Raw genomic sequence first — 25,923 nt, forward strand, 5'->3', positions numbered from 1 at the left:
TTGTAGTTAGCAAAGTGAGCTTGTCTGTAAAGGGTCTTTGACAAAGAGCTCACTGCATCTATTGACTCCCCAGGATGTCTGAGGTCACAAGTTTGGCTGGAGCACATGAGCCCAGATAAAGAAGATGCTTTTGCCCTCTTGAAACAAAGCCAGAAATGATCTCCTTTATTGTGCACTTTGGGTCATGTGCTAATGATGAGGGTTTCTCTAATACTAATCCCCCTAATGAAGCCTTCTCCCAGCCCTTACACAAGCCCACAAGGCCCCGTGGCTTGGCAAGCCAGAGAGAATAAAAGCAGCCCGGTGTCTGGCTTTTGAACTGAGTTCAAGGCAATTAAAGTCAAGAGCTAAGGAGGGAGGGAGAGGGTTTAGAAATGCCAGCATAATAAGTAGTATGACTGGGTCCTCTGTAAATTAACTCAATTAGACAAAGCCTGATTTAACGGGAGAAGATGGCGAGAAGCGCTACCCTCATTAAATTTGGTTGTTAGATGCGCTTCTAAGGAAATTAAATCTGTTAGTTGTTTGAATCACGTAAAATAGTGTGTGCATGTTCATGTACACACGTGCACACATGTAACCTCTGTGATTCTTGTAGTTTTTTTTTTAAGGAGTGGAATAGAATGCAAAGAAAAAGAAAATATACTGAAAAGAAGAAAGACTGAAAGAGTGGAAGATAAGGAGAAAAGTGGGATAGAGACAAAGAAAGTAAGAGAGAGAGAGAGAGAGCGCTCTCCCAGTTATAAAGCCATGAGCCCCCTTTGGTGGGGGCTTCTGCTCAGTTGCTTGGACTGCAGAATCCTGCCAGGAGCCCAGGCTCAGTTCCCCCGAGTCTGCATGACGGTGGACAGCCTGGTGAACAAGGAGTGCTGCCCACGCCTGGGTGCAGAATTGGCCGATGTCTGTGGCTCTCAGCAAGGCCGGGGACAGTGCACAGAGGTGCGAGCCGACACGAGGCCCTGGAGTGGTCCCTACATCCTACGAAACCAGGATGACCGTGAGCAGTGGCCAAGAAAATTCTTCCACCGGACCTGCAAGTGCACAGGTGAGGCCCGTGCTCCAAGCTTGGTGGGGAGGGCCAGAGCTGGGAAAAGAGCTCCTCCTAAGGAAAAGATGAGACTCTTGACAGGGACTCTTAGATTAGACTTTGAAAGGCAAACCAATGATGGTTTTGGTTGGAAGCATATTCACTAAGCCTGATGTGCTGGTTTATTCTTCACACCCTCTAGTACATCTAATTATGAAGACTAAATAAATATGGCGTGGGCCAAGCCTGCTTATATGAATGCATGCCAACATACTATTGGCTTGTTTGTGGGAAGGGGAATTTAAGAGCTTAAAAGACTGAGCTTTGAAACTCGGAGCAAGTCCTTTCAAGACGGATTCAGTGCCCTCTCCTGAAATGGGTTTGCACTTGTTGAGAAGGGATGGGTGAGGCAAGCATGTAGAAGACAGGAGTCAAAGAGGCAGGTGTTCTGGTCTCAACATTTCTCATGATTTGAACAGATTTTTTTTTTTTTGGAGACGGAGTCTCAGTTTGTCACCCAGGCTGGAGTGCAATGGTGCTATCTCGGCTCACTGTAACCTCCACCTCCCGGGTTCAAGTAATTCTCCTGCTTCAGCCTCCCAAATAGCTGGGATTACAGGCACCCACCATCATGCCTGGCTAATTTTTGTATTTTGAGATAGGGTTTCACCATGTTGGCCGGGCTGGTCCCGAACTCCTGACCTCAGCAGAGTGCATGTTTCTCGTTAAAGCTTATGACTGGGTTGGAACTTTGACAAAATTGTCGAGCGATGGCAAGACGGAGCTTTCTCAATGAGCTATGGCAGGGAGAGTCGTTATTAGATAACAGTGGCTTTTTGTCACTTTTCTCTGGACTTGAACTGGACATCACAAAATTTGCTCAGTGTTCTTTCTTTAGACTCTGGTCTCTCTCATTACCTGTTGCTTTGACATCTCTGTGCATTTCTCATTCCTCTAGCTCTTTGGGGGCTTTTTCAGATCCTCCTCAGTCTTTCCCATCTCCAGTTTCCAGCAGCCATGCCCTTCGGGGATAAATACTCAAAGCCTGGCAGGGGGCCACTGAAATACAAAAAACACAAGTGGCAACCTCAGCAAAGCCCTTTGGACATTGTTGTAGGCTGGGTGGTTGCAGAAGACTCTTCCTTTTAAAAACAGTTTTTACTTCTGTTCTCGCAGGATGCTGGAACATAGGCGGATATAGGTCATTGAGCTTCATAAGGGGTTGAATAGGTATTACTAACGGAAATGGAGCATACAAAGGCCTGTGATATTGGTGTAGGAATGACATTCGGTTGTTTTTTCATTTTAACTTTCAACTTTATTTTAGATCCAGGGGGTACATGTGCAGGTTTCTGACATAGGTATATTGCATGGTGCTGGGGTTTGAGGTATGATTGATCCCGTCACCCAGGTAGTGTGTGGAGCACCCAGTAGGTAGTTTTTCAACCTTTGCCCCCGCCTCCCCTCTCTAGCAGTCTCCAGTGCCTATTGTTGCCATCTTTATGTCCATGAGTGCCCAGACATTAGATTTCTTTTTTCACATTAAAAGTTCTGGCTTTAGGCCAGGTACAGTGGCTCACGCCTGTCATCCCAGCACTTTGGGAGGCCGAAGTAGGTGGGTCACTTTGAGGTCAGGAGTTTGAGACCAGCCTGGCCAACATGGTGAAACCTTGTCTCTACTAAAAATACAAAAATTAGCCAGGCGTAGTGGTGGGCGCCTGTAATCCCAGCTACTCAGGAGGCTGAGACAGGAGAATCACTTGAACCCAGGAGGCGGAGGTTACAGTGAGCCGAAATCGTGCCACTGCACTCCAGCCTGGGCAACAAAGTGAGATCTGTCTAAAAAAAAAAAAATTCTGGCTTTATAATCATTTTGTAGTAATATTTTTAATTCTGTCATTCAGAAGAATACGTAGGTCCTAGTTTTGGATATTAATTATGGCAAAAATTTCAATAACCTATTGGATATATATTACTCAGTTTTTCTAAGTTATTTAAGCATTTGCTTCTATAGACCTTCTCTCAAAATTATCATGATTTTTTAGACAAATGAGGAGCAGGTTGCTGGTGTGGTTAGCGTGACTGAAAACCACACTAACACAGTAACTTTTTTGTTCAAAACCCAAAATACTTCTCGAACAATTATTTCTATGTCGATCAGTGAAAAAGTGCTGGCCAGGCACAGCGGCTCACACCTGTAATCTCAGCACTTTGGGAGGCCAAGACGGGTGAATCATTGAAGGTCAGGAGTTCAGGACCAGCCTGGCCAACATGGTGAAACCCTGTCTCTACTAAAAATACAAAAATGAGCCAGGCGTGGTGATGGGCACCTGTAATCCCAGGTACTCAGGAGGCTGAGACAGGAGAATCCCTTGAACCCGGGAGGCGGAGGTTGCAGTGAGCTGGAATTGCTCCATTGAACAGAGTTGTTGAGACTGGGACTAAAAAAAAAAAAAAAAAAAAAAAAAAAAAAAAGAAAGTGCCAACACTTTCAAAAGTTGTCAATTTGCATTGCATAGAATTCTGAGGTAGAGGACTTTAGGAAGTCACATATAACCGTTAACTCTTCTTGTTACCAGCTTCTTTATATTTTTGCCCTGGCTAGCGAGTATTTTGCTTGTTTGTTTGTTTTAGGTAGGGATAGAAAGAATAGAGGATAGTAGAATAGAAGGAATCATTGCCATTTCCCTTTGCTGAGGAAATGTTTATAAATACTGCTCTAGAAGTAACAGGAACTTAGGATCATGGAGACCTACTTTCAAAATGGAAAAAAAAAAAAAAAAAAAAGGAGGATCCCCTGCTCTAAAAAGGCATTGGGCCAGAAATAGGGCCTGTCCTTTAAGTCCAGGCTGTAAGGAAATCCCATGTGCCTGAGCCAGTCCAAAAAAGCAGGGCTTCCTCCAGGGAGATGGTCTGCCTCTCCAGCCATTGCCAAGGCCAGGCCTGGCCCTGAGATCCCACCTCCAGGCTGTGGCTCACCTCCCCTCACGATCTGCTCAGTCCAGACTCATCAGGAACAGAACTCTTTCCACACCTACATTTTTTTTAAAGGTAACTTAAGATTTGCTGTATCTATAAATTCAATTACTAGGCTTTTAATGTTTCTCAGTTTTATTGAGGCATAATTGTTACACAGAACACTGCACATAATTAATGTGCACAATTTGGTATCTGCACATACCTACACAGTTGTGTGGCCATCTCCACAATCAACATAATAAACATATCCATCATCTCCAAAGGTTCCTTGTGGTTCTTTGTTTTTGTTCATGTTTTGCTTTTGTGGTAAGAACAGTTAACATGAGATCTGCCCTCTTAACACATTTGTAAGTGCTGAATGCCTTATTGTTAACTGTAGGCACTATATGGTACAGCACATCTCTGGAACTTGCTCATCTTGTATCGTTATAACTTTACAACTCCCCATCACCCCTCCCCCATCCCCTGGTAACCACAATTCTGTCGTGTACTTCTCTATGTTTGGCTACTTTAGATGCCTCATGCCAGAGGAATCATGCAGAGTTTGTCCTTCTGAGACTGACTTATTTCACTTAGCACAAATGTCTTCCAGGTCCATCCATGTTGTCACAAATGGTAGAATTTTTTTCTTTTTAAAGGCTGAATAATATTCCACTGTATTGTGACACCAACTTTGGATGGCTCTACTTATCTTGCTAGATGGTCTTTTTCTTTGAATCTCAGGGCATGAGACTAAGTCCTTCATGACTGAGCTGGGAAGTTATTTTGTGTATGTCGTAAATACCATTCTGTGATGTGCCGTGTGTTCCAAAGCAGGACACATGTCCTTCAATTAATTCTCCCCCAAAGAGTAAGTTGCTAGCCATCCTAGGGTAGCTTTTTTATGGGGCAATCTTTGGAATTGAAACGATCCTGAGCCTCCCAAAGAACCTCGTCTACAGTAGCTTGATGACTCTTCTGCGAATGGAGTCACTGGGTCACTCCTGGGATGATCCAAAATTTCTCAAGGAAGAGATGTAGATTAGTGTCTTGTAACAGACTGTTGATGGCCCTGAATATTGTTAATTCTTTGGAAAATAAACACCTCATAGTTTCCATAATCATGAAGCTGGTAAAGTGATTTCAGCCTGATAAGTAGAAACACATACAGGTTCTGGGATTTGTTTTTTAAAACTCTAAATTCTATGGTGAAATTCTCTGTAGAGAGTATCTCTATAGTCTCTGTAGGGAGAAATTGAAACAAAAAAACCACTGAGCTTAATTGTCAGGAAGAGCTGAATTGCAGGAGACTTTGAATTTGCTGTTGACCTTATAAAGCTTACCTGCCAGTTGGCTTTATGAGAATATGCCATTTGCAGCTATGTCTTTTGGCTTCTGAGAAACTTGTACACCAAATAGTTTTTGAACAGTTGACAGTGAACTTCTTGTTTGTACAAGTGACTAATTGCCTCCATTTTCCAATCTCTGAAATGGGGATAATGATGAAACCACACTTGTAAAATCCTTTTGAGTTCTGTAGATGAAAGGACCTATGTAAGTATAAAGTATTGTTATTAAAATAATAGAATCTCTAATTAAAAGGAATAGGCTATTTAGAGTTCCTTGTAAATTCACTAATCGGTGGCCTTCAAGCTTATTTAGTCTAATGGCTTTCTGAGGTTGAGCTGATGCAGTTCACGTAGGAATGTGTGGTGTTTAGATGATCTCAGTCTTTTTCCATTTTTATCCTAGTCCTTTGTAAGCATAAGACTTTGACTCTTTAAGTTTCACTCAAGAACATACTCAGTGGTCGATAGATTGATATTATCTAGGAATCATTATTTTTTCTTTTCTCTCTGTTTCCCAGTGAGATAACACAGTTCTTTCTAAAATGCTTCTCTTCTTATATTTTTTTGCATTGGTAGATTAAGAAGAGAAAAACTAACTTATGTTAAATTGATGGAAGATGCTACTAGGAAATCTAAATTAAAGAAATAAACATTTTGTCTGCTAGACTTTCATATTGTACACTTTTCAGTCACCTCCAGCATTTCAATAAATTTTTCAGGTCAGGTCTGTAAACTCAGAAACAAAAGGGACCCGACTGCAGATCTTTGGAAGAAGTTCTCTGAGACATCTTGGAAAAGGAATGTTTTAATCGAATACATTTCTGGGTCATAAATGAGCTCCAAAACAGACACAAGCTTTCTTTTTTTTCCCCCTCCCATTCTTTTCACAGATGTTGAAAACTTTCTTATTAGAACTTATACATTGCCTTTTGGAGGCAACTCTGGTTATGTTAAAGTTTCTTGTTCACTGTAGTTGTGAAGCATCTCTGATTTTCTGAATCAAGATTAATCATTTCATCATTTGTCATCCAATGGAGCTTGATTTATTCCTCTGTATTCACTTTTCCCACAGTTTGACTTGTGTTGAAATGCCGTTGTGTACATGTCCTTCATTTCTGCTAGACTAAGGTATTATGCCTCATTTATACAGATGTTTCCTGACTTATGATGGGGTTACATCCCAATAATCCATCATAAGTTGAAAATACCATTAAGTCAAAAATGCATTTAATACACCTAACCTATGAACATCGTAGCTTAGCATAACCTACCTTAAATATGCTCAGAACACTAACATTAGCCTACAGTTAGGAAACAGCATCTCACACAAGGCCTATTTTATAATAAGGTGTTGAATATCTCATGTAATTTATCAAATACTGTACTGAAGGTGAAAACCAAAATGGTTACATGGATATTTGAAGTAGAGTTTCTACTGAATGCATATTGATTTTGCACCATCCTAAAGTTGAAAAATTTAAATTGAACCATCATAAGTCAGAGGCCATCTGTGTTTGTATCCACTAGTGTCTGATCCCTTTTATTCAATTATTCATTGATTCTTTCACCACCTACCCAACCAACATTTATTTAGCATCAGTTAGGCCCTTCAGATACAGAGAGGGGGGAAAAACTGACGTGATTCTTAAGATGTGCACAGTATAGTGATGTAAGATAGATATGAAGACAAACAATTGCTGTACCATTTGATAAGCGGTCTCTAATAATACTAGTAATAATAACGCTTAATATAGAACTCACAGCAAGGTGCGGTGGCTCACGCCTATAATCTCAGCACTTTGGGAGGCCAAGGCAGGCAGATCACCCGAGGACAGGAGTTCAAGATCAGCCTGGCCAACATGGTGAAACCCTATCTCTACTAAAAATACAAAAATTAGCCAGGCTTAGTGGCATGTACCTGTAATCCCAGCTACTAGGGAGGCTGAGGCAGGAGAATCACTTGAACCCAGGAGATAGGGGTTGCAGTGAGCTGAGATCGCGTCACTGCCCTCCAACCTGGGCAACAGAGTGAGACTCTATCTTGACCAAAAAAAAAAACCAAAAGAAACAAACACACACACAAACCCCACTTTCTCTCTCTCTATATATAATAAATATGTATATTTATAATATATAAATACAAAATATATATTTAACTCACTATATACCAGATGTAGTTCTAAGTGCTCCACATTAATGTGCTTGTTTTTTATAACATAAAAGCTGTGGTAGCATAAAGGAAGACATGTTAAATTGTTGTATTTTTTAATAGACTTTAGAGCAGTTTTAGGTTCACAGCAAAACTGAGTACTGAGTCAAAACTACATACAGAGATTTATCTACCCCTTGCCCCCACACACTCACACCTCCTTCACTGTCAGTGCATGTGTAGTGCTGGATACCTTTTAGATAGTAGGTGTTCAATAAATTATTAAATAAATACATGAGAGAGTCAATTATTTTGTTTCTGCCAACTACAAAGAATCATGACAAAGAAAATAGAGTAGTCCTCCAACTGATGGCATAAATTATGAATTACTCAATTTCAACAATCAGACCCCCAACTCAAAAACAAGTGTTATGTCTTTAAATGTAAGAATGAATTAAATTATTATTATTGAATTTAGATGTGTTATTTATTAATATTTCTAAATATTGAGACTTTATTATTTTAGATCAGTTTTGGGTTCACATCGAAATTGGGGAGAAAGTACAAAAAATTCCCATCTACCTTCTCCCCCACACTGTGCAATCTTCCACTAGCAACTCCTGTAAACTAGGGTTACAATCAGTGAACCTCTAGCGACATTATCATCATCCAAATTTCTCAGCATTATGAAGCACGGAATTACTCTTCTACGGTAGAGAGGTGACTAGACATTTACCTCTAATCAGCTATAGATCACAAGCTGGAAATTTGACTGAGTTTTAATCTGGGTAGCTACTCTTCTTTAGACACATCATTTTGTTCACTCAGTTCTCAAAACAATGTTCCATTCCTATACTGCCAGAGTAGGTGATATGTTTTAATCAAATCTGTTTTTAAAACATAGAGTTTTAGTAAGGTTGCCCCAGGGAAAACAGACTTCAAGGTCCATAAAACTTGAAGCATCTTGCGTAGCATCTGATGAGGTAGAAGCCGCTTCATAAATATTTGTTAAATAAAGAATTTGTATTTAATTATCTCCAGGAATCAACATACATTTTAACGTTAAACTATTCAAAAACATGATTTTTAGTCTTGGGAAGAGTAGAATTTTTCCTTTTTTTCAATATTTTTACTTATGTTCTCATAGAGTGCTGTAACAGAAAACTACAGATAATTGAGCTATGTAAAAGGTGGGATATAAAATATATTATAAAAAACAAAAAACTCAAATAACTGATACAGTTAGAAAAAATTCTTCCTACTTACATTTTAAGGAAGTTTTCTTTAACCATGAAAAAATCCGCTATAGAAAAGGAAGCCTGTGCATTTTCTTTACAGAGTGCTGTTAATCATTTCGTTTTCATGCTATTGGAAAACTTTCCTTTCCTTGAGAGATCCAAATAACCCTCCTTCCCCTGTGGTCATAGTACTTTTTACTTACCTCTATTTTGCTACTTGTAGTTTACCAAAGTTGTTTATAGGGCTGCTTTTTCTGCAAACCCACAGAACAGGGAGAGAAAATGTATGTGGCATCGTCTCCTACATGCTCGATAGTCACTCAGCTTACTCACTCGACACATGTTTGTTTAGAACAAGGCTAAGCACAGTCCTAGGCAGTGAGTTCACAGCCTTCCAGCTGCCTGGAGCTGAAACAAGTGTAGAGATGTTTACAATCAGTGTAAATAAATGTGAAGAAAGGGGATGTATGAGGTGCAAGGAAGTAACCGACCGGAACCCCAACCTGTGGAATCAGCAATGACCTTAGAGAGCACCAACGTGAAGCTTAAAGGAGAAATGGGTCGGATATAGAGGAGTTTAGGCAGACAGTGAGGGAAAAGTGTGCCAGGAAGAAGGAAAAGCAAGCAAATAGGCCTAGGGCATGAGGTAGAGGAGGAGGAGTGAGTGAGCTGTTCACCCTCTTTAAATGCTTTACATAATCCCTTGAATCTTTTGGGAGATAAGCATTATTATCCCCTTTTGTTACAGCCTTTTGCTCTAATGATATTCAAATTTTACCCTCTAACCTAAGGAATGAAGTGTTGGTCATACCCGATGCGATAAGTTGGAAGGCTAAGAAGGAAGTCTTCTCCCTGTGTCTTCACGTGGTTTTCCTTCCAAAACTGTGTCCAAATTTCCTCTTCTTTTGAGGACACCAGTCATATTGGATTAGGGCCTACTCTAAGGACCTCATTTACCCTTAATTATCTCTTTAAAGGCACTATCTCCAAATATAGTCACATACTAGGTATACTGGGGGCTAGGACTTGGGGTAACACAGTTTAGCTCATTGCAGTATACAACGTATTTCATGTCCTGTTTCGTTGCTGGGAATGTGTCTAGGAAAGTCTCTAGTGCTTAGTCCACTTGGAGATAGAAACATTTAAGAGAAGACCACGGGAGGAAAATGGACTTTCTTTGCCTTTGTGTAAGCACCTTCATCTTCACTTCCATTCAAATTTCAGAGTACAAATTCAGAAATTTCTTCCAAACGACATAAACCCACTTCCTGTTCCATCTTTCTGTTTTGTGAACTAGGAAACTTTGCCGGCTATAATTGTGGAGACTGCAAGTTTGGCTGGACCGGCCCCAACTGCGATCGGAAGAAACCGCCAGTGATTCGGCAGAACATCCATTCCTTGAGTCCTCAGGAGAGAGAGCAGTTCTTGGGCGCCTTAGATCTCGCGAAGAAGAGCGTACACCCTGACTACGTGATCACCACGCAACACTGGCTGGGCCTGCTTGGGCCCAATGGGACCCAGCCGCAGTTTGCCAACTGCAGTGTTTATGATTTTTTTGTGTGGCTGCATTATTATTCTGTTAGAGATACATTATTAGGTGGGTTTTTTCCTTGGCTGAAGGTATATGATTACAGATTTTGTTTGGGTTGAGGGTATGGCAGTGGGAAGTAATTTCATGCAAGTTAATTAACAAGAGAGCAACCTCAAGGCAGCCTTAGGATTATGAAAGTCGTAGAATTATCAAATACTGCCTGGAGTTAGAAAGACGCAGTTTCTTCCTGCACATTGGCTGCAGACAGTTTAAATGTCCTCTCCTCTACTGTATCTTCTTGGTTCAAAGTGTTAACTCTTCTCTGTGAAGCTGTTAATCATCAAAAGCATGAGTTGGTGAGGTGGAAGTGAATTCCTTTTGATTTCAGAAAAAAATATTTGCAAATCTGGCCATTGACGCCCTCTCTGACCTTTTCTCCAAATTAGAGGAATTAACTGAACATGTGCCAAGGCACATGAAGCTTCTTTGGGCGGAATTAGAGTGCGCATGTTGGAAGTGGGTATCTTGTTAAACTCACAAGATAGATCAACTTCGGGTGGATTTTAGGCAGTCTATCACGTGACTGACATTCAGATAATCATTTATGGTACTCCTGCATGGTCCAGAACTCCCCGGTTTCTTGGAGCTGTATTGTCAAGGAAAAGTACAAGCTTAGCCACAGCAATGTAGGGGTTCTGCTGCTTAGCCATTTGTGACACAGTCATGTTGGATGCTTGAGAAATTGGTGACCTGCCCTTCCAGGTCTTAAACATTGGGGCCTGGATAGGACTTGGAATGAGGTGGTTGTCTGTTATAAACGTCATGGATCAAGTAGGTTCAGCTTTGTCCTTATTTTTCAGTCAAAGGAAAGCCACAGACACCAATGTATTCTAGGAGGGCTTGACTCCGTCCTACATTCTTCTCATAGCAGTCCTTGAATGCATGGCTGTACGTGCACCTGTCCCCATTTTTGGGGTCCTTCATTGGGGTCAGGATGAATGAAGACATCAAGCTCACTTTGAAGAGCGAGATTCTGATTTGGACACGTTCATCCCTCTGCTCATCACTTGTTTCCATTCACTTGATACCCTCTTGTGGTTGGGTTCTGAGAATTTGAAACCTTGCTCTGGATTAAACATGAAACAGGGCTGTGTAGCCAACATCAGGGACAGCAGTGCTTTTCTCAGTGTGAGTCTTTTAAAACTTGCCTTACAGGTAAGCATCTGTCTTTCTTTATCGATAGATAAGGAGGCTCTTTTGGCTATAAACCTTTATAGTTTTCCTGTCATCACTCTGAGGAATTTTTGCTTTATGAGAGGGTAGTCTCTCAAGAGGAAAAGAAAATGATAGTTTCTGGTCATAGCTAGGAATTAAATTTATATTCATGTCTGTTCAACTCTCTGAAGTTATTACAGGTATTTTGAACAAGAACTAAAGTTAGCTAGTGTCTACATAACCATCAAAGCTGTTATGAAAAAGGGAAGAAGGATGGACCAGGCAGTAAGGAGGTCATGAAATCGTCCAGAGCTTTTCTCTAAAATTGGCAGTTCCAGTGTCCAGCCTAAATGGCTTGAATGTATTTTTCTCTCTTCTGGTCTCAGTGAGCATGCTTGTCAGCTAGTAGTTATAACAGATTGATGGGTGAGGCAAAATACGTGAAAGTTCTTTTTGGTTACATAAATACTGCATTAGGACTAAGTGCAGTAGAAGTGATGATATTATTAATCCCTCCCTTTTAAATTTATACCTTTGTGAAACATAGGTTAGCAAATGCCTTTTAAAAATATAATTCATTTAGGTCTTAACGATCTATTCTTTTGGATACTTTATTTCACCTGAATGGATTGTTGCTTACAAATTAAATATGTATCAGGGGCTGAAAGTCACCTGAATTTCCTGGATCTCTGCTAGAAATCAACCTTTTGACAGATAAAGGAGGGTTTATCCTAAAAGTACTAGTTACTTCTGAAATTCATGTCATTGCTATTGCTTTTGGAGAGAGAAATAACAACAAACTTTTTTCTTACTACTATAAAACATCAGGGACTTATTGGCTCTGTAGATAAAGCCTAGGCAAGATTTAACATTTAAAAAATTCTATTCTATCATCTCTAATACGTTTTCCAATTGTTTCAGGACCAGGACGCCCCTACAAGGCCATAGATTTCTCACATCAAGGACCTGCTTTTGTTACCTGGCACCGGTACCATTTGTTGTGTCTGGAAAGAGATCTCCAGGTAGGTCAAAACTATGCATTTAGTACTTTTCATTTTTGAAAAAAATTTATATATTTAAGCCATACAATGTGAGTTTTGATATACTTATCTTGATGTTCATATAAGGTAAGTAATTAGTGCACTAAAGCAAGTTAATATACTCAGCATCACATAGAAATATCTCTTTGTGTGTGTGTGTGGTAAGAGTACCTAAGGTCTACTCTCTTGGCAAATTACCAGTACACAATACAACCTTAACTATAGTCTCAGACCTCTAGACTTATTTATCCTACATAACTGCAACTTTGCACCTTTCAGTCTATGTCTTCCCATTTCTCCCAGTCCCTTGTAACTACTATGTAACTTTCTTTCTATGTATTCATTGTTTCTTTTTCTTTTTTCTTATTTTCTTTAGATCCCACATATAAGTGAGATCATACAGTGTTTTCCTTTCTGTGTCTGGCTTATTTCACTTGGCATAATGTCTTCTAGATTCATCTATGTTGTTGCAAATGGCAGGATCTCCTTTTAAAAGGCTGAATAATACTCCATTGTATACAGTATATATATGTATATTATATATATAATATACACACACTGATTATATATATATAATATATAATACGTATTTTGTGTATATATAATATACACACACTGATTTATGTCACAGTTTCTTCATTCATTTATCCATCTGGTACTCTTAGTCTTGTTAGACATTTGGTTGAGATACATATCAGTCTTTGCCTTGTCTGCTTTCTTGTTTTATCTGATGGCATAGATTAAATGACCAGTCCTGCCCTTTGCTTTTAGCGACTCATTGGCAATGAGTCTTTTGCTTTGCCCTACTGGAACTTTGCCACTGGGAGGAACGAGTGTGATGTGTGTACAGACCAGCTATTTGGAGCAGCGAGACCAGACGATCCGACTCTGATTAGTCAGAACTCAAGATTCTCCAGCTGGGAAACTGTCTGTGATAGGTAATGGCTCCTATACCTGCAGTGGTGTCCAGTGATAGTCTTTTCTGATGTCTGAGACATGGAGAAGTCACTTTATAGTTCTGTTTCTTAGGCACGTGGTATCCTATTTACATGTTTCTGAAAACAGTTTTCCTATGGGAGGTGGGATTTCAAAAATTCTAAGCTCTTTAAAAGAATAGATACATCAAAATCACATTTGTGAATTGATTATGCTTGGTCATCATTCATTTTGAAGTCAGGTTCGTTTTATCAGGTTAGTGCAAATATAATTGCGGTTTTTGCCATTAGAAGTAACAGCGAAAACTGCAATTACTTTTACACCAACCTAATCAAATTAAGAGTAGTTCTTGCATTCAGTCAACATTTGCTAAGCACCACCATATCCTACGTGATGTAGTTACTGCCGAGAATACAAAGATGAGTGAAATAAAACCTCCCTTTTGAATATTGTCTTGTATTAACAAAGATAGATTTCTTGTAAGTAAATTACAATTGAGTGTGAGAAGCGCTGTAATAGATGTATACACAAAGACAAGAAGAGAGTCTGGGCAAGTCCCAAAGAGGCAGAGATGGTGGTTCTGAGAAGGGAAGGGGCACAGGCCTTAGTCAGGTGTAGAGGAGGGTGAGGGGAGCGTGGGAGGGCAGTGGGTGAGTCCTTGGTAGAGGGAACATCATGCGTGAAGTTAGATAATTCTCTGGAAACAGCCTGATGTGGCTGAGCCATGGGATGCTGGTGAGTTGAGGAGGACAGGGGCTTGGGGACAGCCAGGGAAGGATGGTCTCTGACATGCTAAAGACTTTACACACAGGTCAGTGGCCTGGCCTGCAGCCCATGAAGAGTTCTGTCCTCAAAGACTCCTTAAATTTGTTTCTCTGTCCTGGAACACATTACAGCAAAAAATTTCCCAAAAGGTTCCTCACCTTCCTTTATTCATTTTTTCCCTCCAAAATCCATGTCGCCCCTCCCCCTGCGCCTCTTTATTTTGAAACGGGGTCTCACTCTGTCACCAGGCTGGAGTGCAGTGGTGTGATCTCAGCTCAGTGCAACCTCTGACTCGATTCTCCTGCCTCAGCCTCTTGAGTAGCTGGGATTACAGGTTTGCGCCACCATGCCTGGCTAATTTTTGTATTTTTGGTAGAGATGGGGTTTCACCATGTTGGCCAGTATGGTCTCGATCTCCTGACCTCATGTAATCTGCCTGCCTCGGCCTCCCAAAGTGCTGGGATTACAGGCCTGAGCCACCACGTCTGGCCTCAGAATCCCTGTGTTTTAAACCCCACTGCTCTACTTTCCTCCCAGGTCCTTAGACTGCTCCAGGGCACAGAGCTCAGGCTTCCCCTGCCACTAGGCTTCACTGCCAACACCCTGAGCCTGGGCAGGTACGCGTTTTGAGGGGCCCAGGCCCAGGTAGCAGGGACTTCGTCTTCTACATCCTGTGCATCTCGTCCGGTGCTCAGAACAGTGCTCCACGAGGGACATCATCAGTGCTCTTTCCGTGACCGAGCTTAATTCCATCAAGCGCTGTTTCCCACCGTACCTTGGGATAGTAGAGGATGGTACGTGAAAAGAGATTTCTGTCATCAAGCAAATTTACAGAAGGCTGAGTTTAAAAGGTTTTTAAATTTTTAGAATGTCTTCAAGCCTTCCATAGATAAATGTGTTATGCTTTTTCAAGAGGAGCCTAACCTTACCTGACCCTGGAGCTCTTACTTCACAGGGCATCCCATTGGAATCCACTTTGGGAAATGCTGCCTGGGAGTCCTTGGAGACCTTTTTTAGCTTAGGGTTTAGGTCCTGGCCTCTTTCATCCCTGTGGATGTGCTGATTCTATTCTCACATACTCAGTCCTACCCCTAATCATGAAAACCCTCACAATAACATCTGTAAATTTTTATCTCTACTAGTGAAATAATGGTCTGCCCTTTGGGAGACCAAGGTGTGAGGATTGCTTGAGGCCAAGACTTCGAGACAAGCCTGGGCAATGTAGTGAAACCCTGTCTCCACAAAAAGCTTAAAAAGTTAGCCCAGCTGGGCGCGGTGGCTCACGCCTATAATCTCAGCACTTTGGGAGGCCGAGGCGGGAGGAACATCTGAGGTCAGGAGTTTGAGACCAGCCTGACCAACATGGTGAAACCCTGTCTCTACTTAAAATACAAAAATTAGCTGGGCATGGTGGTATGAGCCTATAGTCCCAGCTACTCAGGAGGCTGAGGCAGGAGAATCGCTCGAACTCAGGAGGCAGAGGTTGCAGTGTGCCATTGCACTCCAGCCTGGGCTACAGAGTGAGGCTCTGTCTCAAAAAAACAAAAATAAAACACAAAAATTGGCCCGTTGTGGTGATGTGCACCTGTAGTCCCAGCTACTAGGGAGGCTGAGGCGGGAGGATTGCTTGAGCCCAGGAGTTCAAGGCTGCAGTCAGCTGTGATCTTGTCACTGCACTCTAGCCTGTACAACAGAGTGAGACCCTATCTCTAAATAAAAAAGAAAAAAATAAATAGAAAGAAAGAAACACTATTCTGATGGTGGAATCCAGGCCACAGCAGGCATGTAGGGTATCATGTCTTATGGACATGGGAACTTCTTGGCCCGTGCTGGGCACATAACTGTCGATACTCTCTACTACCTTGGAACATTTTCCAATGCAGCGTTTCTTCTGATATCTCCCCTTTGTGTACTTTCATCTGCTTTTACTCTGACTTCCCCTGCTTGCCTTCAATTTACCTAAAATACTTTCGTAACTTTACACGTCACTTCTGCCAAAACTGGTTTGCTCAGCATAATATGAACCATCCTATTCTCCCTTCAGTTACTCAAGATTCAAATGCACACAATAGGAGTCATTTTGTCTTGTAAACCCTCTCACTGTCTTTCCAACAGAATGGTAATGATTATTCATATTTATACCCATGTCCATATTTTGTGCATCTACATTTTTGGAATTTCTTAACCCATAATGGCTTTCAGGTATAGTACTTTTTACCACATATTGTTAACTCTGGTAAAGTAATTGTAATAAAATTTTACCATGATTGTGACCCTGATTGGTTTGCTTGGCGCAAATTTATAATACCATCCACAAGTTAAGACATATTACTTTTTGTTTTTGTTTTTGTTTTCTTCTTGAGACAGAGTCTCACTCTGTCACCAAGGCTGGAGGGCAGTGACATGATCTCTGCTCACTGCAGCCTCCGTCTCCTGGGTTCAAGCGATTCTCCTGCCTCAGCCTCCTGAGTAGTTGGGACAACAGGCACACGTCACCACACTCAGCTGATTTTTGTATTTTTAGTAGAGTCGGGGCTTTGCCATATTGGCCAAGCTGGTCTCGAACTCCTGGCCTCACGGGATCCACCTGCTTTAGCCTCTCAAAGTGCTAGGATTACAGACGTGAGCCACTGCACCCAGCCAAGACATATTATTTTAAATCTTATTACAAATCTTAGCTTGGAGGACTACAACCACCGGGTCACCTTGTGCAATGGAACCTATGAAGGTTTGCTGAGAAGAAATCAAATGGGAAGAAATAGTGTGAAATTGCCAACCTTAAAAAACATACGAGATTGCCTGTCTCTCCAGAAGTTTGACAATCCTCCCTTCTTCCAGAACTCTACCTTCAGTTTCAGGTGGGTGCTCTTAGCTCTGCTGGGCCTGCATGTACAGTACAGGTTTTCATGCATCTGGTTGTAATGAAGTGGAAGGAAACCCAGGTTTTGGGGGTTGTCTACGAAACTAAGTGATGGAGAGAGGCTTAGTAAGAGAAGTTAGCAAGGGATTGGTGTGAGGAAAGTCTTTACCCATCTACTATGACTGACAATGTGGTTTTAATACCTTCTAACTTAGCTGTTCAAAACCATCTTTTGTATTTCTAATTGCTGTACATTAATAGGTCCAATCTTCAGAACCAGGATACTTCATTAAATATAGTGTTTTTTCAAGGCCCATGCCCTTTCTCTTTTCTTTCTTATTTTTAAAAATGTTGATATTAGAAATTTATCAGCCATACACCTTAATAGTGGGGTCTGAGATCTCAGAGGAGTATTGCAGACTAAATTCAACTCAAATCAAAGCACAGCAATGACATTACAATACTTAACATTTAAAGACCACTATTAATCTTCCACCACAGGTTGGGCATGGTGCTCATGCCTGTAATCCTAGTGCTTTGGGAGACCAATGAGGGAGGACTGCTTGAGTCCAGGAGTTTGAGACCACCTGGGCAACACAGCAAAACCCTGTCTCTACAAAAAAATATTAAAAAGTAGCCAGGTGTGGTGGTATGTACCTGTAGAGGCGGGCCTAGAATTTAAGCACATCTCAAAATCACTAAAGAAAAACATACTTCATGCCCTGCTCCCAGAGTTTCTGATTCAGTAGGTATAGGCTGTGTCTTAACAATTTGCCTTTCTAAGCAAATCCCAAACAATGCTAGTTAAGGTGTTCTGAGCACTGCATTTTGAGAACAACTCCCCTAATTCAAACATATAGGAAATGCAATCTATTTTAATAGCACTTTTGTCACAATGAAAAATTAATTCATCCTCCTTTTCAAAACAACCTTAAATGTTACCCTTCTCCCACCTTTGACACTACTCTGAAGACTGTCCAACCCCAGCAGACTCTGAGCCATGCTACACTTAGCAGAACCTCTACATGTGAGTTCAGCCTACCCTGCCCTGGTCCCATACAAATTGTCTTCTTTAAACACAGTTAAGAGAGAGAGAATCCAGTTTTGGAGAAGATCTTTAATCTATCTACCATCCCCTTTTTGGACCCATCTTTGTTTAAAATCTTATTTATAAACATATTTCTCATAATTCTTAAAGTCTTTTTATTGTGGTAGAATTTTCTTTTTTCTTTTTTGTAGAGCCAGGGTCTTGCTGAAGGTCTATTTGGTTGAGAAGGTCTATTTTGTAGAGCCAGTCAAGCTGAAGGTCTATTTGGTTGAGAAATATAAATATCAGATTAAATGTTAAATAAAATATTGATTGCAGTCATGTGCTGGGCATGGTACTGAACCCTGGCAATAAATATCTGAAGAAAGCACAGAGCCTGCTCTCCAAGGGTATGAGAGACAGGTATGAAGGTTGTCACACAGTACACAAAAGAGATATAATTCAGAAATAGCATTGATTAGGAGTTATCTCCCCTTACAGAGGATTATTACTAAAGTTTGGGGCTAATTCTTGGTGAATTTGTTATGACAGAGCTTCCCATATACCTACCCAATCTCAAATTAGAAAACTATCATCTAGGCTGAAAACAACAAAAAAGAGACCTTTATCAGTCTTTGTCTGTTGTCACTGACATACTTGTTTCTCCCAGGAATGCCTTGGAAGGGTTTGATAAAGCCGATGGGACTCTGGATTCTAGAGTGATGAGCCTTCATAATTTGGTTCATTCCTTCTTGAACGGGACAAACGCTTTGCCACATTCAGCTGCCAATGATCCCATTTTTGTGGTATGTCAAAGACTCAGAATGCATGAAAATTTTCTAGATAATATATCAGATTTATTTGTTTCCATACAATTAAGGATTTGGCGGTGTTTTATTCTCTGTGTGAACAACATGATGTGTGCAAATGTAAATTAATTTCCATCTATACCATAGAGATGGTTAGGTGCCATTTGAAGGCCCTAATCAGAACCCATGCTTCAGGGATGGTTCACTTTTGGATGATCTTAGACAAGAGTTTATAATTCCACTGGTGAATTCATAAATTAGCATAATAATAAATGATTTTTCATTGGCTAAATGAGGTTGTTGAGGTCCATTAGTCCACACAATCCACCTTCAATGTGTTACCTGTAGGAAAGAGAGGTTCTGTTAGCCAGAAAAGGGGAGGAGAATGGAGAGGGCATGCTGGACATATAAACCTCCTATGCCAACTTGAGTGAGCTTTACTTGAGAAAGAAGAAAAGCAGCCCCTGACATCCAAGAGCTGGCCTGGTGCTATCAACCAGGTCTTGATGTCCCCTGTTGGACATAAACAATCTCGTAGAAGATCGACAGCAGACAAGGCCACTCTGTGCCCGTGATGGATCAGGACAAAAATAAGACAACTCCATAACCGTGTCTGAGCACAGACAAATTACGAACATTGTGCAAGTCACAAGATGCATGACATCCCCTTTCCTGGCTAATATAAGCAAAAAATGACAAATGCCTTCACCGACGGCGTTAATACAAAAACTCACACTTGAGGCAATTTAATTTGTTAATCTGATTCCTACCTCTGATGTGTAATAACACAGACAGTAAACAGGATTGCTGTTGACTGTGCGGGAGCCTCACAGTTGTTTAAATTTCAGTGTGATGAACTCCTTTGGTATATCAGTTTAATTTCTGTCTCACTTTAAAACAAAAGAAGAAAACTGCCAGGCATGGTGGCTCATGACTATAATCTCAGCGCCTTGGGAGGCTGAGGAGTTCGAGACCAGCCTGGGCAACATTGTGAGACCTTTTCTCTACCAGAAAACTTTATAAATTAGCTGGACATGGTAGCATGCACCTGTGGTCTCAGCTACTTGGGAGGCTGTGGTGGGAGGATCAGATCACTTGAGCCTGGGAGATTGAGGCTGCAGTGAGTCATGATCGTGCCACTGCACCCCAACCTGGGCAACAGGGTGAGACCCTGTTTCAAAAACAAAAACAAACTGAACAAAACTTAACAATAAGATTGTAAATTTTACATTTCTGAACTTTTTAGTGTTTTTGTTTGTTTTTTGAGACAGAGTCTTCCTCCATTGCCCAGGCTGGAGTGCAGTGGTGCTATCTCGGCTCACTGCAACTTCTGCCTCCCGGGTTCAAGTGATTCTTCTGCCTCAGCGTCCCAAGTAGTTGGGACTACAGGTGCACACCACCATGCCTGGTTAAGTTTTGTATATTTACTAGAGACAAAGTTTCACCATATTGGCCAGGCTGGTCTTGAACTCCTGACCTCCTGATCTGCCCGCCTCAGCCTCCCAAAGTGCTGGGATTACAGATATGAGCCACTGGGCCCAGCCTTTAGTTTTTAGAGTATGTTCATCCCCTGGTGAACTTTTCTAAGACAAACAAAATGAGGAAGAACAAGTCAGAGCCACACTGTTCAGCTGCCCTAGTCAATGCTCTCCAGTCTGTGACCTCTAGGAATACAGTGCAGTTGAATACATTGGTCTGTTACTCCTTGCAGGGAGAGAATGGAGGACTGTGGAGAGTCTCAGCCAGTGGGTGTTGGAAAAGACAGAAAGGATTTGGGCTTGTGCCAGGTGATTTGGGGAGGACTTTTGGAAGCTCTGCTCTGAATCGGATGTTGTCAGGAAGCAGGGGTATGCTTCCTGATTCTATGATTGGGTGTCTTGGTAGAGTAATTATATGTGTGTGTATATGGGACAGACTAGACTGAGGTTAAAGCCATAGTTGGTAAAAGAGCAGCAGATGCTCACATTAGCCGGGAAAGGGGATGTCATGCCTCTTGTGTCTTGGACAATGTTCATAATTTGTCTGTGCTCAGACATTATGGGGTTTTCTAGTTTCTGTCCTGATCCCACATGGTCACTATGTGAGGACGCAGCTAGAAGGCTCAGGAACAGCGTCTTCACCAGGAACCAAATCAGCTGGCACCTTGGTCTCAGACCTCCTGGCCTCTACAACTGTGGCATATAAATTTCTGTTGCTTAAGCCATCCCATCTGTGGTCTTTCGTTATGGCAGCCTGAGCAGACTAAGACACATTGCTAAGATTAACATTAAGGCGAGGAAAATTCTGGAAAAACAAAACAGAGAGTCTTTGGATACCATACAGTCTAACTGAATAACAATATAAACTCAAAATATAATATATTCAGAGTGGCCTTGTCTGCTGTCGATGTTCTATGAAATTGTTAATGTCTGACAGGGGGACATCAAGGCATTGTTGATAGCGCCAGGCCAGCTCTTGAATGTTAGGGACTGCTTTTCTAAGTACAGGTCTCTCAAATTGTCGTAAGAGATTTAGACAACATAAACATTCGTGTTTCAGTAGCCAATCCCCAACAGTGCTTCTGCTTTACAGATACTAAACTTACCATCATCTATTTTAACCCTGTCTGTGTGTCTTCTGAGTTGCATGTCTTGAATAGATAGTTTTGGAGCAATTACAAGAAGAAATTTCACCTCCTTTCTTATTTTACGAGTATTTTGAGTTTATATTGTTATTCAGTTAGATTGTATGGTATCCAGAGACTCTCTGTTTTTTTCTCCAGAATTTTCCTCGCCTTAATGTTAATCTTAGCAATGTGTCTTAGTCTGCTCAGGCTGCCATAACGAAAGACCACAGACTGGATGACTTAAGTGACAGAAATTTATATGCCACAGTTGTAGAGGCCAGGAGGTCTGAGACCAAGGTGCCAGCTGATTTGGGGGAGAGAGCGTAAACTCTCTGATGCCTCTTTTTACGATAACACTAATCCAGGGCCCTACTATTCTGATCTCATTAAACCTTAATGACCTCTTTCTAGGCTCTATCTCCAAATATAGTCACATTGTAGGTTACAGCTTCAACATATGGATTTTGAGGGAACACAGTTCAGTCTGTATATGGCATTTATAATGCATCGTCAAACCATCAGTTTATAGAAGTTTGTTTTCCTTTTCTTTTTTCTTTTTGAGATGGAGCCTCATTCTGTTGCCCAGGCTGGAATGCAGTGGTGCGATTTTGGCCCACTGCAACCTCCGCCTCCCAGGTTCAAGTGATTCTCCTGCCTCAGCCTCCCGAGTAGCTGGCATTACAGGCACGTGCCACTGCACCTGGCTAATTTTTGTATTTTGAGTAGAGACAAGGTTTCACCATGTTGGCCAGGCTGGTCTTGAACTCCTGACCTCAAGTGATCCTCTGGCCTCGGCCTCTATCAAAGTGCTGAGATTATAGGCGTGAGCCACCGCGCCCAGCTGGAAGTTTGTTTTTCTAGACTTTTGGGAGGCTTCATGACTCATTACAAGTCAATCAGTTTTACTTGATATAGGCCAGGGCAATCTTGGGAATGTAATTGAACCACATGGAGCTTCTGTTTCCCACTCTGCAACGTGTGGGTCTTGACCCGATCTGGCGGTGAAAATGTACTCAATGAAGTGATTCTTAGTAGATTAGGACAATAGGAAACCGGTCTAGAGCCTGCCAAGTACAATACAAATGTTATCATAAAAATAATAACGTGCTTTATAATGGTCAGAATTAGAGAACCATATGTTAGGTTTAGATTTTCAAACCTTAATTAAGATTTCTTATCTTTTTCTCCAAAGCAGTCATGCCCTAAGACCTTTTACTAATAAGCACAAAGTCAGAAGTATTTCACAGGTGATTATTAGTGTTACTCAACCCAGGGTACAAAAAAAAGGAGCTATGAAGAGGGAGAGTGAAGGTATAGCTTTCAGTGACTCTAAGCTTGCCTGATGGGTGTGAAGTAGCTTTCTGGGGCTCCTAGAGAGGCTAAAGCATAGTCAGGTGAGCTTCAAGAAATCCTGAGACGGAACTAGTTGGTAGAGTTGTTCTTTCCTTCGAAAAAATGTTTCTTTCCTCATATTTGCATAGTAGCAATAAATGAAGGGGTTGTCAGAAGTCTGAATTAATGGTCTAACAAGGTGGGGGCTTATTTAACAAGATGGGGGCTTATCTGTGATGCCGCCACAGCGATCTTTGCTTTTCTCTAGAATACCTGCCTTGTTCGATGATTCTAACTTGATGGTTCAGATCATTTTTTCTGGCTATCGTCTCAGCCATAGCTTTTGCCAAGCATTTCTGGTGTCTGCTTTCTCAGCCATACATCCGTACATCTATTTATCTATACTATATGTCTCTAAGTACTTATTAAAGCATACGTTGTCAACTGTATAATTTATACACACAATTCATATTCATAAGGGAAAATGTCACAGTACTCCTTATCCAGTACTCCAATATAAGTAGAACAGCAGAATCCTCTGATAAATTAAGGATTATACCCCAACTCTTTCTCTCCTATTAAAAGTGATGCTAGTAATTTGATTTTCTGCATCCCAAGTGTCCCGGATTGCTAAACCTTATATCCTTCTTTTGAACAAACCCACTAAGTGGACGGAAATTGGCAACATTTTTCTGTAAATAGCAAGGTAGCAAATATTTTGGGCTTTGGAGCCAGATGTTCTCTGTTGTAACTACTGAATTCTGCCCCTGTAGCATGAAATCAGCCATAGATCATGCATAAACAAATGAATGTGGTGTTGCAATGAAACTTTATTTACAAAAATAGGTTGTAGGCTCTGTTAGGCCCTCAGGCTTTAATTTATCAACCTGTGGTGTAAAGGATTCACTGCTCTTCTTTGTATTAGTTTGTAGTAAGGATAGTAGGAATCTCTCTCTCTCCCTCCCTCTCTCTCTCTTTTTAAGAGACAGTCTCTCTCTGTTGCCCAGGCTGAAATGCAGTGGCATGATCATAGCTCACTGGAGCCTCGAACTTCTGGGCTCAAGTGATCCTCCTGCCTCAGCCTCCCAAGAAGCTAGGACTATAGCCACGTACCACCATGCCCAGCTTTTTTTTTTTACTTTTTATTTTTGTAGAGATGAGGTCTTACTATGTTGCCTAGGCTGGTCTCAGAACTCCTAGCCTCAAGCAATCCTCCCACCTTGGCCTCCCAAAGCACTGGGTGAGCCACCATAGCTGGCCTGTAGTAGGGATATCCCCTTAGTCATATTTCTCCTTCTGCTTTAGGGGGGAAGCTCACATTGTAACTTAATGGATGAGAAATCCCGTGACTTAACATGGTTCAGAGATATAAGACATTTAATCATCTTTGTCTTCGTTGCTTTTAACGTACTTAATGTTAAAATTTTATTTTCTTTAGTAGTATGTGTAATATACAAATAAGCAAAAGCCACAGCCTTTCGTTAAAGGCATAGAATGAATAATGTTTTGGCACTAGCTCCAGAACTCACAATTACTTCAGGCTATTTTCAAAGAGTTTTATGCTGAAGCCAATTCAGCTTTAAATGATTTTTCACATACTGAGATCCAGGTTAAAGCATTTCAGTTAACAGAGTTATAGCTTCTGGAATTTCAAATTCGCGAGGCAATTCATGCAAATATATTGCACATGACATTTATTAAAATTATTTTTTGTGAAATCTCTTCAAGCAATAGAGCTACAAAATTGTATGTGATCACAATAATGAGAAAAGAAGGCAGAACATTAAAGTGCAGGAAAAACTCCAAACCAATCTCTAGTAATTCCTAAGGTAATTGAGGCAAATGCACACATTTATCATGGAAAATAAGATTAGGCCAGAGAAATGCTAAGTGCTGTCTTCAATATTAAATTTAGATATAATCCAGAAAAGAAAAAAAAAAAAAAAAAAAGGAAACCAACAGACTGTAAAGTTATTTAAATGCCAAGAAAGAAACTATGTTACATAGTGGTAATTTCCTTCCAATTCCTAAAGATACTATTCTTAAGAGTATACTTGGATGTTATCCTTTTAGAAACTATATTTGCTGAGTTCTGAGTTCCTTCAATTCCTCAGTGACTGGGGGGATCCATAGGTTCCATGATAAATACTAAGCAGCTCATGCCTGTTTTCCACCTTCTACATTGACATTCTAAATGGAATACAACATACAACAGTCTCATTACTCATCAGTGTATAAAATAGGTTCATTAACTTAGAAATATGCAGCAGGAGAAAATGAATCTCTAAACCACACATAGCTGATGGACTACCCTAAGTTAACCCTGTAAGAGCCCTTCCGAGTCTGCTGTTCTAGGCTACAACAAAGTTAGTGAAATCAAAAGCTCACAATTACAGGTATAAATAATTCTGTGTTAGAGTGAGTTTAGTTGAAATGTAAAAAAAGGATAGGTGTATCAGTCTGTTTTCATGCTGCTGATAAAGACATACCCGAGGCAGAGTAATTTATAGAGAAAAAGAGGTTTAATGGGCTTACAGTTCCACGTGGCTGGGGAGGCCTCACGATCATGGTGGAAGGCGAAAGGCACATCTTACATGGTGGCAGACAAGAGAGAACTTGTGCAGGAAAACTCTTATTTGTAAAACTGTCAGTTCTCATGAGACTTATTCACTATCATGAGAACAGCAGGAGAAAAACCACCCCCATGATTCAGTTACATCCCACTGGGTCCCTCCCACAATGTGTGGGAACTGTGGGAGTTACAATTCAAGATGAGATTTGGGTGGGGACACAGCCAAACCATATCAATAGGGCATTGCTTTTTTCTTCCCAAGACTGAAGCATTTAAAGATATATCCATTTTGCTTTACTTTAAGAAAAATCATAATTAGACTAACATTTAAAAAAATTAAAATAACATTGTTTTATGTAAAAATTTTATTTTTAGTGGTTTTATGATTTTTATATTATTTATAATTACAGAAATGTTGGTGAAAAAAGTTTTTAAATGCCTGTAATTCCATCTCAATGGTTTTGCTTGTTTCTTTTCATCTTCTAATATGTTTTATGCAGTTGCAATTAT

At 40.8% G+C, this 25,923-nt stretch overlaps 1 protein-coding gene across 1 annotated transcript in view; it reads left to right on the forward strand.

The window, feature by feature from the left end:
• The first annotated feature begins 330 nt into the window (after window positions 1–330).
• LOC111546588 (L-dopachrome tautomerase) overlaps window positions 331–25,923 on the forward strand; it is a 41,259-nt gene continuing 15,666 nt past the window's right edge. The window contains exons 1-6 of the mRNA XM_023218060.3: window positions 331–1,045; window positions 10,019–10,318; window positions 12,389–12,489; window positions 13,279–13,445; window positions 16,887–17,066; window positions 18,766–18,901. Coding sequence (XP_023073828.1) covers window positions 751–1,045; window positions 10,019–10,318; window positions 12,389–12,489; window positions 13,279–13,445; window positions 16,887–17,066; window positions 18,766–18,901 — 1,179 coding nt within the window. The 5' untranslated portion in view covers window positions 331–750. The remainder of the gene's footprint in view (window positions 1,046–10,018; window positions 10,319–12,388; window positions 12,490–13,278; window positions 13,446–16,886; window positions 17,067–18,765; window positions 18,902–25,923) is intronic.

The sequence above is a fragment of the Piliocolobus tephrosceles genome, chromosome X, assembly GCF_002776525.5.
Source record: "Piliocolobus tephrosceles isolate RC106 chromosome X, ASM277652v3, whole genome shotgun sequence".
NCBI classification, from domain to species: domain Eukaryota; kingdom Metazoa; phylum Chordata; class Mammalia; order Primates; family Cercopithecidae; genus Piliocolobus; species Piliocolobus tephrosceles.